The 13,849-nt window shown below is 49.0% G+C and overlaps 1 protein-coding gene across 1 annotated transcript in view; it reads left to right on the top strand.

Moving 5' to 3' along the window:
• Nucleotides 1-13,849, top strand: part of HMCN2 (hemicentin 2) — a 408,064-nt gene that overhangs the window by 304,442 nt on the left and 89,773 nt on the right. The window contains exons 54-55 of the mRNA XM_068248458.1: nt 322-537; nt 3,116-3,229. Coding sequence (XP_068104559.1) covers nt 322-537; nt 3,116-3,229 — 330 coding nt within the window. The remainder of the gene's footprint in view (nt 1-321; nt 538-3,115; nt 3,230-13,849) is intronic.

The following is a 13,849-nucleotide window of genomic DNA, read 5'->3' as shown; positions in this document are numbered from 1 at the left end:
GTGCAGGCCCGAACTACTGCGCCTGTGCAGTACAGTCCGGATGACTCTGAGAGCCGCTGGCACAGTGGGTATCTTGCGCCGGAGGGGACCCCGGACCACCAGCGTGGAGCTGAGCTGCGGCGAGGGCACAGGATGGCTGGCAGGGGCTGAAGGAAGTCCCAGGTAAGTGGATTATTTTATTTTTATTTCCTATGGAAATGCTTAGAACTACTGAGTGTCTAATGTATAAATATCTATCTATGTGTGGATGTGCATTCACCAAAGTAGCACAACATATCAGGTTCATGTCAAACCTTTAACATTCTCTCCCTTTGGTTTCAGTTCCACCAATATTCCATAGGCCGGGGAGCCCCAGTGCTGCTCTGGAATTGGTCTACCGAGAGGATGAAGAGGAGGAGCTTACAGAACACAGGGAAGTCGTGGCCTCCAATCCAATCTCCTTGTACTGCGATACCAACGCCATCCCCCCGCCCACTCTGACCTGGTATAAGGATGGAAAGCCGATCTCTCCTTCTGAGGGAACTCTTGTGCTGCTGGGTAAGAGAGCCGTTGGTAATGTGCCCATTAACAATCTAATTTCTCTTGACCATCCGATCTGATTGGAAACGATCAGTCGGGGCCACCAACAAAGGGGAAAATGATAAGCAATCCAACGAGATCAAAATAGTTGTTCTGAAATTGGTATTGACAGAACAACCGATAGAACAATCGTTCATCATTGACCGGCACCATTAGCGGCCCTTGATCCAATCAATTGTATGGTCAATTGTGTATGTGTGTGTGTATATATATATATATATATATATATATATATATATATATATATATATATATATATATATATATATATATATATATATCAAAAGACCACAGGATGCTACTGCTAAGCTGAACAACCATCTCCAAGGTGCTTTTCTATTGGCCATTATGACAACCTGTAGTATATGTACACTGCAAGTGAACACGGTATACAGCAAAGTCCCTGTTATCCGGAACTGAGGCAACCGGAAGTCTTAACTAACCTGTATGCCTGAGGGGGTACTGGGTACTGTTTTATGGGGAGTTTCGCGGTGATTTAAATACTTCAAGGAATTATCAGGCAAAAAAAAAAAGAGTTTCACTTACCTGGGGCTTCTACCAGCCCCATGCAGCCATTCTGTGCCCTCGTAGTCACTCACTGCTGCTCCAGTCCCACGCCGCCAGCTAGTTTCCTTTTTGCTGACCTCGGGGCCGGCGGGCCGCATTGTGTACATTTTTACGTTAGTACAACGCGTGAAAATGTACGCGTTACAACACTAACACGTAAAATGTATGTGTTAATGCTCTTGCACCAGCGGGAATGCGTAAAAATGTACGCAATGCGGCCCGAGGTCGGCAAAAACAAAACTAGCTGGCGGCGGGGGACTGGAGCAGCAGTGAGTGACTACGAGGGCACAGGATGGCTGCATGGGGCTGGTAGAAGTCCCAGGTAAGTGAAACTCATTTTTTTTTTTGCCTGATAATTCCTTTAAATAGTTTAAATAGATTTAAATAGCTATATCAAACAATTTGGTAAACCAAAGGGAGCTCATAGCAAAAGAATATAAATTTATTAATACACAAAGCAATGAATAGCAATGAATGCAGAACTGTCAACAATATAAAAACACCCTCCCTAAAACCAAACCAGATCAATGGGGTAAATAGCATGTGTCCCTAATAGGAGTGCACTTCCTATATACTGGAGATTCAAGCATGCATAATATCTTCAGGCCCAATTGAACTGTAAAGTGATGGTGTGCAGCTGATCAGCCTCATAAGTGTGGAAGATCTTCAGATTCCCCCCGTGTGCAGATAAGCACGCCTCTGTGTTAAACACTTACGCAGCCATTACTGACACAGGCAGTGTCAAACCTCCCCAGCGTCAAAGGAAATTCAAGCCAGCTATATGCAGTAGTGTTGGTCCACTCACGTGTGCAGCCTCGGGGCCCCGGCTGCCATTCAATTCCTCACTTCCCAGACGGGACTCGTGGTGTGGCAGCTCTCTCCTCCGTAGGTTGCGGGGTGCGGCGAGTGTAGCCGTATGCGACCCGACCCTGGACCTTGGATGCTGCTGCTGTTTGGAGGAAGGTTGCGGAGGCACGGGGGGAAGCCACGCCTACCGGCCGAGGAGCGTCACCACCACGTAGCACGTGACGCGTTTCATCCAATCAGGATTTCATCAGACGTCAGTAATGGCTGCGTAAGTGTTTAACACAGAGGCGTGCTTATCTGCACACGGGGGGAATCTGAAGATCTTCCACACTTATGAGGCTGATCAGCTGCACACCATCACTTTACAGTTCAATTGGGCCTGAAGATATTATGCATGCTTGAATCTCCAGTATATAGGAAGTGCACTCCTATTAGGGACACATGCTATTTACCCCATTGATCTGGTTTGGTTTTAGGGAGGGTGTTTTTATATTGTTGACAGTTCTGCATTCATTGCTATTCATTGCTTTGTGTATTAATAAATTTATATTCTTTTGCTATGAGCTCCCTTTGGTTTACCAAATTGTTTGATATATCTATAGAAAGGTGAGACGAGCACTACATACATATTGTAGATACACAGGTTGATATCCCGTAGTGTGGGGTGTTCAGCTTAGATTTAAATAGCTTCCGGCACAGTCTTCTAGCCTTCCTGTCGCTTGCAGAGGCTTTCTGGCATCTGTGCAGAGCTCCTGGTGCTTCACGTGACCTGACACTGGTCAGGCGACATGATGGGAGCAGTGCATGGAGGACCCCGGAAAGCCGCCACAAGCAACAGGACGGTTAGGAGATGCCGCTGGACACTCGGTGAGTATTTTATATGGGGGGGGGGGAGTGTTAGTGCTTTGTCGGCAATCACATGTATCCGGCACCAGACATGCCGGGTACTGAGGACTCTGGTGTACATCAAACAGTAGCACAATTTCAAGATCTTGACCTCATATGGAACTAATACACTATTCATCTAAACCAGTGCTTTAGGGAGCCATACAGATTCAGATTCGTACCACTTTCTAGCAAGACGCCTCAGTCCTTGGTGGACTAAGAGTATGGAAAATTCCATTTGAAAAGCTTGTAATCTTGTGCTCTATTCCTATTTCAGATGGACGTATTTTGCAGATACCCATCTCCAGGCCAGAGCATGCTGGGAAATACACATGTGAGGCTTCCAACGAAGCAGGAGAGGACAAACTGCACTATGAGCTTGTAGTTCTCAGTGAGTATTGTAGTTACTTTAATGGCATGGCGATGATGTCACCTTTTCTAAGTGGATTTACACACTAATTTTCTCTGCCTCTTATTGGTTGTTTGAAGGTAATGGTAGAAAAAAACCTCTCTCTTCTTCAATGTACATTTGCTTAATTATTAAAATAATTATTCACCCCCTGAAGGAGGCAAATAAGAAAGCAGATGTACATTGTTTACCATGGCTTGCAGCACAAATCCTTGTTTACACCCTTTGACTGTCATGTCCCAGGTTCTTGCCTAGCTAAAGCAACACTATGTATAGGCTACACTTACAATATAACACCACTCTATTGCTTAGCCTCGGTTTCTATTTGTAATGGAGCAAAATGCCCTGTTTGGATCAGAGCGGACCAGCTTAAAGGGGCCCATACACTCAGCCGATTTTCTGGCCGACCGGTCGGTCGATCGATCGATCGCAAATCGGTTGGCCAATCGACCGATCGATGGCCGATTTCGATCGATTTCGATGGATTTCCATCGAACTGGCAGGGTGGAAAATTTCGGTCGATCTGATGAGATTGCTTATCAGTTTGCATTGGCCTTAATGGAAATCTGATGGCAAAAAAATGCCATCAGATCGAATTTCAATAGATTTCAAACTGAAATCTATTGGAATTCTATCCTGGTAAAAAATGTTTTAAAAACGCATCAGATAGATCATCAGATGCATTTCTTATCTATCTGCTGCCAATCTGACGAGCGTATGGGCACCTTAAGTGTCCTGTCTCATCCTGTCTCATTCAAGTGTTCCTGCTACCATATGTTTCTATTGGAAACACATCACCTCTACAGTAAAAATGCTGCAGGTGGGGATTGTGCATTCCATTTAACACTAGCTGTTCCATTAAAAATAGCAAGTGGAAGCACAAGCTATTTTTAAAGCAGCAGGGACAGCCATACTATCCCATGTTTTCATTTCATTACCTCTGGCTGAAGCCAATCCTGATGTAATTTAGCTTGCTTTGTAAACGCATGTGAGCACAGCATAGATCATATTTTAGTAGCTTCCGCAGAGGGGTGAGGTGTATTTTCATTCTCAGCCTTGTGTCACACTGAACTGCCCTCAGCCAATCAGGGAGGAGCAGGAATGTGGGAGGGGAGATAATAAACTTCCCTCTCCCCAGCAATGTACCAGAATAGAGCCATGCTGACTAAGATAAGATTAATTACAGCAGACACTCTTGTGATTAGAGATGGCCCAAACGGTTCGGCGGCGAACGGTTCCCGGCGAACTTCTGGGGGTTTGCGATCGCGGAGAACCGCAAACTTTTGCGGAAGTTCGGTTCGCCCCCATAATGCACCATTAGGGACAACTTTGACCCTCTACATCACAGTCAGCAGGCACATTGTAGCCAATCAAGCTACACTCCCTCCTGGAGCCACTCCCCCCCTTATAAAAGGAAGGCATCACTGTAACGATCGGTGGGCGCAGAGAGTATCTGATTACCGGTGATCTGCAGTATCACCGGAAATACAGATATATACCAGATTATAAGTGATCTGCAGTCTCACCGATAATCCGATATACAAACTAACCTCTGTTCACCTGAGTAGAGTGTAGTGTTTTGGTGTAACAGTAACACATAGAGGACAAGGCCTCAATGCAGCAAGGAGTACTGCACAGATTCCTTCCGCAGACCTGAGCTCTCCAAGACGGGAGGAGTCAGACTGACAGTAGGAAGGACAGACTGAAAGTAACCTTCAGGAGGAAGGATCACTAACAGAGCGAGGAACCGCCTCTAACAGTAAGGTCGGTTCTCGAGGTCGGACAAGCCAGGTCGTACACACACGGACAGATAAAGTACAAGATCAGGAGGCAAAGGCGGAGTCAAAGTACAGGCAGGGTTCAGCAACGGGGTATCAGATATATCGGGGTACAAAATCAGGAGGCAGAAGCAGAGTCAAGGAACGAGCCGGGGTTCGGCAACAGAGTATCAGAAATATCGAGGTACAAGATCAGAGTTCAGGAGGATAGTCAAAGCAGGCAAAAGTCATAACATATAATGACAATCAAACTAGTACTTTAGCTATCAAATATCTAGCTAAGTGTAGGATTACAGCTCCAGCTGGTCCCGGCACACTTCAGGATCTGACTACGGATCTGGGTGCTCCCACGTATGTGATCGCACGCCAGACAAAGAGCAAGTGAATAACCAGCAGTATATATACTCTAGGACCTTTCCAGGACCTCCCTAATTGCTGGTCCAATGGGAGCAGTGGAATTTGTCAGCTGACCCAGCTGGTCAGCCGACTCCCTTCTAACTGCTATTTAAACTCTGCCTCTGTGCTCGCGCGCGTGTAAGTCTGAATCTTGGTGGACTATCAGTCCCAGCCACACCAGTACTGTCATGCAATGTATCTAGTACGGGGGCCGCCTCTGATGCGGATTCTGCCGTTACCGATGCGGATTCCGCCGTTACCAATGCGGATTCCGCCGCACTGCCTATGCGGCATGCGGCGTTTTTTCCGCGTTGTGACGCCATGCTGGGCGCGGAAACAGTCGCCTCACCTTGAGAGATGGCGGCTTTTCCGCGTTTCCTTACAGTACCCCCCCCCGAGGAGTGGACTCCGGACAACTCCCACCAGGTTTCTCGGGGTGTAAGGCATGAAACTCCCTTTTTAATTCGTCTGCATGCATGCACGTCCCCGGTACCCATTGCCTCTCCTCAATGCCATACCCTTTCCAGTGCACGAGGTATTGTACCGAGTTTTGTACAGAGCGTGAATCTAGAATCTTCTCCACCTCATATTCGTGTTGGGCATCTACCAAGACAGGAGGAGGAGGAGTGGGACCCACCTGGACTGCTGGCTTAAGAAGGGACACGTGGAAAGACCTCACCCCCCGCATGCTAGAGGGAAGATCAACGGTGTAAGTAACATCATTGACTTTCCTGACAACCGGGAATGGACCCACAAACCTGGGACCAAGCTTATTCGAAGGTTGTCTTAGGGTCAAGTGACGTGTGGACACCCATACCAAGTCTCCTGGTCGGAACTTCCACTCCAGCGACCGTCTTTTGTCAGCTTGACCCTTCTGACTCAAAAAGTCCTTCTCCAGGTTACTTCTAACCGTCCCCCAAAGGTCCTTCAATGACTTTTGCCAGGCCTCCAGGGCTGGGAAAGGAGTGGAGGCTATAGGTAATGGGGAAAATTTGGGTGATCTCCCCGTCACCACCTGAAAGGGAGAGAATCCGGAGGACGAGTTTTTTAAATTATTCTGGGCAAATTCTGCGAAGGGCAGAAATCTGACCCAATCGTCCTGCGCCTCTGCCACATAACACCTTAAAAATTGCTCTAAAGACTGATTTATTCTCTCAGTCTGGCCGTTGGTCTGTGGGTGATAGCCCGATGAAAAAGATAGCTTTATGCCCATGAGGTGGCAAAAAGCTTTCCAAAACCGTGAGACGAATTGGACTCCCCTGTCTGAAACTATGTCTTCGGGAATGCCATGTAAACGGAAGACATGAGTGATAAACAACTCGGCCAATTCCTGAGCCGAGGGGAGTCCTTTCAAAGGCACAAAGTGGGCCATCTTACTAAAACGGTCGACTATCACCCAAATGACCGCCATACCTTCAGACCTGGGAAGCTCGCCCACAAAATCCATGGACAGGTGGGTCCACGGCTCATTCGGGGTGGGCAAAGGCTGCAACGTACCGACAGGTGCCAGCCGGGAGGGTTTACTCTTGGCACATATCAAACACTCTTTTACGTATTCCTTACAATCCGCTGCCAAGGAAGGCCACCAGGTGCATCTGGCTATCTGATCCTGTGTCCTGGATGCCCCAGGATGCCCTGCGTTCTTATGTGCATGGAACATCTCAAGAACCTGCAGGCGAAAAGGCAGAGGAACAAACAGGACCCCTGCGGGCTTCCCTTCCGGAATGTCTTGCTGAAAGGGAGCCAATGTCTCCCTCCAATCCTCCCAAGTTTCAGTGGCTGCCAGTATTAATTTCTGGGGAATAATGGTCTCTGGAATGGAGGGCTGTGCTGTCTCTGACTCAAAACATCTGGATAGAGCATCCGCCTTAACATTCTTGCTCCCTGGGGTGTACGTAATAATGAAAGTAAACCTGGAGAAGAACAACGACCATCGAGCCTGGCGAGGGCTCAACCTCTTAGCCCCCTCGATGTACTCTAGGTTTTTGTGATCGGTGTAAACCGTGATGGTATGTTCAGCTCCCTCTAACCAGTGTCGCCATTCCTCGAAAGCCAATTTGATGGCCAAGAGCTCCCTGTTTCCAATATCGTAATTCCTCTCTGCAGGGGAGAACCTGCGAGAGAAATATGCACACGGGTGCATTCTACCCTGCAAGCCTGACCGCTGTGACAGCACAGCCCCCACCCCAACCTCCGAGGCATCTACCTCCACAATGAATGGGAAAGAGGCATCCACATGTCTGAGGATGGGTGCTGAACAGAATAGGCCCTTCAGGGTGGCAAAAGCATGTAAAGCCTCAGGAGACCAGTGAGTGGTATCTGCCCCCTTCTTAGTGAGGCAGGTAAGGGGAGCAATGACAGTGGAGTACCCCTTTATAAACCGTCTATAGTAGTTGGCGAAGCCAAGAAAGCGCTGAAGGGATTTCAACCCAACCGGCTGTGGCCACTCCAGAACAGCGGAGACCTTGGCAGGATCCATAGACAGGCCTGTGGTGGAAATTATGTACCCCAAGAACGCAACAGATGTTACTTCGAAGATGCACTTCTCAAGCTTTGCGTATAACGAGTTCTGCCTTAACTGATTTAACACAAACCTCACATGGTTTCTATGTTCAGTGAGGTTGTTGGAGAAGATAAGAATATCATCAAGATAAACTAGTACAAATTTCCCCAACACCTCCCGGAATACCTCGTTAATGAGTTCCTGAAAAACGGCCGGAGCATTACATAACCCGAAGGGCATCACCAGGTACTCATAATGCCCGTCTGGTGTATTAAAGGCCGTCTTCCACTCATCGCCCCTTCTTATACGTATCAGATTGTACGCGCCCCGCAAATCTAGCTTAGAAAAAATCTTAGCGTCAGTAACCTGAGTGAACAAATCATCTATCAGTGGCAACGGATAGCGATTCTTTATAGTAATCTTGTTGAGACCGCGATAATCGATGCAGGGTCGCAAGCCTCCGTCTTTCTTTTTGACAAAAAAGAACCCTGCTCCAGCAGGTGACCGGGACGGGCGAATGAAACCCTTGGCCAAATTTTCACGGATGTACTCCTGCATGGCCAATTTTTCGGGCCCTGACAGATTGTACAAGTGACCCCGGGGGGGAACACAACCTGAACGGAGATCAATGGGACAATCGAAAGGACGATGTGGGGGCAATTTATCAGCTGCCTTGGGACAGAACACATCAGAAAATTCAGAATACTGATCTGGTACCCCTTCCACCTGAAATCTGGTTTGCCCCAAGGTCAACTTCCCCAAACACCGCTGAAAACAACGAGGTGACCAAGTGGTTAACTGACCCGTGGCCCAGTCTATTTGAGGTGAATGAAGTTGCAACCACGGCATGCCTAGGATAATAGTTGAGGTAGACATGTGCAATACAAAAAACGATAATTGTTCCCCATGCAGTGCCCCTATGGTGACCTTCACCTCCGGGGTCTGTGACAGAGCACGATTCCGTTGTAGAGGGGAATCGTCTACTGCCGTGACCTGAATGGGAGGTGTCACAGGAGTGAGCGGAATACCCAACTCCTGAGCAAACTTAAAGTTCATAAAATTGGCCGCTGAGCCTGAGTCAATGAAAGCCTCAGTGGCCACAGATTTCTTCTCCCATGTAACTGTACAAGGGAGAAGCAATTTCTTTTCTTTAAGGGGTGCAAGTGGCGTGCCTAGGGTGTCACCCCCCACTACTCCTAGGCAAATTCGTTCCCCGACTTGTTCGGGCAGTTGATCCATCATTCTCCGCCTTCGCTCCACCTGGGTCAATTTCGAATAACCAATCTGCCTTGGTTCGGGTGGAGGCAAGGCCGGAGGAGATGAGACAGACGGAGATGGCGTTACTAAGGGTGCAGCGGAGGGTGCCACATATGATGTTACCCTGGCACGGTGACTGCCCCGAATCTGCCTCTGATGGCGTAATCGACGGTCGACTCGAATGGCCGATGTGATGGCCTCATCGACTGTCCTGGGCTCGGGCAAGGTTAGCATTAAATCGGAGACCTCCTCCGACAACCCAGACAAGAAGTAATCCATGAGGGCAAAATTATCAAATCTGGCCGTGACTGACCATCTGCGAAATTCTGCCGCGTAATCCTCGACTGAACCCCTGTCTTGCCGCAAAAGTTTGAGCTTCCGCTCAGAGGTTGCCGCAAGATCAGGGTCGTCGTAAATTACGGCCATGGCCTTAAAGAATTCCTCTACCGAGGTCAGAGCAGTATCGGTAGGAGGCAGGTTGTATGCCCATGACTGGGAGTCACCAGTCAGTAAAGTTTTAATAAAGGTGACCCGTTGGGTCTCAGTCCCCGAGGATCGGGGTCTCAACTCGAAGTACGATAACACTCTACTCTGAAAATTCCGGAAGTCAGACTTGTGGCCGGAAAATTTATCTGGTACGGGCATACGTATGTCAGCACTAGGAGGGGATCGCACTGAATCAACTGACGTCTGGAGGGTTCGCACAGAGCCTGAAAGGACATCAATCATAGTCTTGTGGCTACCCAGCACTTGGTTGATGTTTTCCACCGAAGTGGCAAGTGCGCCCAGACGGTCAGTGTGTGCGTCCATTTGCATTTTTTGGGTCTGGCGTTCTGTAACGATCGGTGGGCGCAGAGAGTATCTGATTACCGGTGATCTGCAGTATCACCGGAAATACAGATATATACCAGATTATAAGTGATCTGCAGTCTCACCGATAATCCGATATACAAACTAACCTCTGTTCACCTGAGTAGAGTGTAGTGTTTTGGTGTAACAGTAACACATAGAGGACAAGGCCTCAATGCAGCAAGGAGTACTGCACAGATTCCTTCCGCAGACCTGAGCTCTCCAAGACGGGAGGAGTCAGACTGACAGTAGGAAGGACAGACTGAAAGTAACCTTCAGGAGGAAGGATCACTAACAGAGCGAGGAACCGCCTCTAACAGTAAGGTCGGTTCTCGAGGTCGGACAAGCCAGGTCGTACACACACGGACAGATAAAGTACAAGATCAGGAGGCAAAGGCGGAGTCAAAGTACAGGCAGGGTTCAGCAACGGGGTATCAGATATATCGGGGTACAAAATCAGGAGGCAGAAGCAGAGTCAAGGAACGAGCCGGGGTTCGGCAACAGAGTATCAGAAATATCGAGGTACAAGATCAGAGTTCAGGAGGATAGTCAAAGCAGGCAAAAGTCATAACATATAATGACAATCAAACTAGTACTTTAGCTATCAAATATCTAGCTAAGTGTAGGATTACAGCTCCAGCTGGTCCCGGCACACTTCAGGATCTGACTACGGATCTGGGTGCTCCCACGTATGTGATCGCACGCCAGACAAAGAGCAAGTGAATAACCAGCAGTATATATACTCTAGGACCTTTCCAGGACCTCCCTAATTGCTGGTCCAATGGGAGCAGTGGAATTTGTCAGCTGACCCAGCTGGTCAGCCGACTCCCTTCTAACTGCTATTTAAACTCTGCCTCTGTGCTCGCGCGCGTGTAAGTCTGAATCTTGGTGGACTATCAGTCCCAGCCACACCAGTACTGTCATGCAATGTATCTAGTACGGGGGCCGCCTCTGATGCGGATTCCGCCGTTACCGATGCGGATTCCGCCGTTACCAATGCGGATTCCGCCGCACTGCCTATGCGGCATGCGGCGTTTTTTCCGCGTTGTGACGCCATGCTGGGCGCGGAAACAGCCGCCTCACCTTGAGAGATGGCGGCTTTTCCGCGTTTCCTTACAATCACCGGCCATTTTACTCACTCGTGTGCCTGCAGTAAATAGAGAAGGGACAGCTGCTGCTGCTGCAGACTCTCATATGGAAAGATTAGTTAGGCTCTTGTAGGCTTGTTAGCTTGCTCCTTGCTGATTGTTATTGCTAAAATAGCACCCCACAACAGCTCTTTTGAGAGCTAATCTTGTTCTTGTGATCTATTTTTTTTTCTGTGTGTCCCACTGACACTTGTGTTGCATAGACAGCCTTGATAATTCATACTGTGTGTATGCCACTGCCAGGCCCAGCACATTCAGTGACTGCCTGTGTGTGTGACAGGTGCACATTGTAATACCCATTACTGCATATACCTACCTGTTGTTCACAGTGCACCCACCTACCTATGTGAGTTGAGCGCATGCAGTGTCACTGTGCCTGTCCGCTACCTGTCTGTGTGTGACAGGTGCACATTGTAATACCCATCACTGCATATACCTACCTACCTACCTGTTGTTCACAGTGCACCCACCTACCTACATGAGTTGAGCACATGCAGTGTCACTGTGCCTGTCTGCTACCTCTCTGTGTGTGACAGGTGCACATTGTAATATCCATCACTGCATAAACCTACCTACCGGTTGTTCACAGTGCACCCACCCACCTACCTACGTGAGTTGAGCGCACGCAGTGTCGCTGTGCCTGTCCGCTACCTGTCTATGTATGACAGGTGCACATTGTAATACCCATCACTGCATATACTTACCTGTTGTGTTCAGTGCACCCACCTCATCACTGCATATACCTACCTGTTGTGTTTAGTGCACCCACCTACGTGAGTGCACGCAGTGTGATATACCACTCCGTGCATACCTGTTAATGGCACCTGTGTGACTGCACATTCTATTAGTCAAGTCAGTGCATACCTTTCACTTCATCCCCCCCGATATGGACACAACGGACAAAACAGGCAGAGGTAGAGGCAGACCCAGAAGAAGGTCACCCAGCAGGTCTGTGCGAGGTCGTGTTGATGTGATTTTGTGCGGCCCTGGCCCAAAGTACAGTGCTTAGAAGAAGGCACGTCCCATCAACTCCGAAGATTGTCAGGACGTGGTTGAATATTTAACACAGAACACCTCATCTCCGCAGCCACCAGCGCTACTACAAGCACCACATCCATTGCATTTGACACTTCGCAGGAGTTAATTGGTGGGGAATTAACTGATTCACAGCCATTATTGTTACAACCAGATGAAGGCGCTAAGCAAGTTACACCACCTCATATGTCTGAGTTAGGTAGCGACACTATGGACATAATGTGTGAGGAGGAGGAGGATGAAGTACCTGCTGTTGGTGCAGTTTTGGAGGTGTCTGAGGCAAGCGAAGCTGGGCAGGATGATTATGATGATACGGATCTCACATGGGTTCCTAATAATCAGAGAGGAGTAGGAGGAGACGAGTTCCTGAAAGAAGCAGGGGGAGCTCATCGTCAGAAACAGCTGGTGGCAGTGTCCGCCGCCATGTATCGCCACCTATGGACAGCCAGCCAACATGTGCTTCAACGTCATCTGCTGATGCCTCCATAGTGCCATCACCCCAGGGGGGCTCAGTGGTTTGGAAATTTTTTAATGTGTCTGCCTCAGATCGGAGCAATGCCATCTGTTCTCTCTGCCTCCAAAAATTGAGCCATGGAAAGGCAGACACTCACGTAGGGACAAGTGCCTTACAAAGGCACATGGAGAAAAGGCACAAACTGCAATGGGAAGAGCACCTGAGCAAAAGCAGCACACAAAGGAAAAGCCACCCTCCTTCTCCTCTTCCTCCTTCAGGTGCAGCATCTTCAGCCGCTTTCTCCCTTGCACCTTCACAGCCAGCCTTCTCCACTCCGCCTCTGCCCTTGAGCGGTTCCTGTTCCTCTGCCCACAGCAGCCAGGTGTCCGTGAAGGAAATCTTTGAGCGGAAGAAGCCAATTTCTGCCAGTCCCCCCCTTGCTCGGCGTCTGACAGCTGGTGTGGCGGAACTGTTAGCTCGCCCAGCTGTTACCATACAAGCTGGTGGACTCTGAGGCCTTCCGTAAATTTGTGGCCATTGGGACACCGCAGTGGAAGATACCAGGCCGCAATTATTTTTTTAAAAAGGCGATACCCAAACTGTACCGTGAAGGTGAGAGGCAAGTGGTGTCATCTCTGGCACACAGCGTTGGGTCAAGGGTCCACCTGACCACGGATGCCTGGTCTGCCAAGCACGTTCAGGGCAGGTACATAACTTACACAGCCCATTGGGTCAACCTGGTGACCGATGGCAGCAGGGAGTACGTGGCTGTGCAACGGACCAACTTGTGACACCTCCACGGCTTGCAGGCAGGCTTCCTGCCACCTCCTCTCCTCCTGCTACATCCTCTTCGCTGTCGTCGTCCTCCTCTTCCTTGGCTGAGTGGCACTTCAACTCTACTGGTGCTGCAATCTCCTCTCCAGCTACACAGCCCCATCTCCCCAGGGCCTATGCTGCATGCCAGGTACAACGGTGTCGCGCCATATTAGACATGTCTTGCCTCAAAGCGGAGAGTCACACTGGACCAGCTCTCCCGGCTGCTCTTAACAAACAGGTGGATCAGTGGCTGACCCCGCACCAGCTGGAGATCGGCAACGTGGTGTGTGACAACAGCAGCAATCTCATTTCCGTGTTGAATTTGGGAAAGCTGACACATGTACCCTGCATGGCACATGTGCTGAA

The sequence above is a fragment of the Hyperolius riggenbachi genome, chromosome 8 (genome assembly GCF_040937935.1).
Source record: "Hyperolius riggenbachi isolate aHypRig1 chromosome 8, aHypRig1.pri, whole genome shotgun sequence".
NCBI classification, from domain to species: Eukaryota; Metazoa; Chordata; class Amphibia; order Anura; family Hyperoliidae; genus Hyperolius; species Hyperolius riggenbachi.
This window is presented reverse-complemented; position numbering and strand designations above follow the sequence as displayed.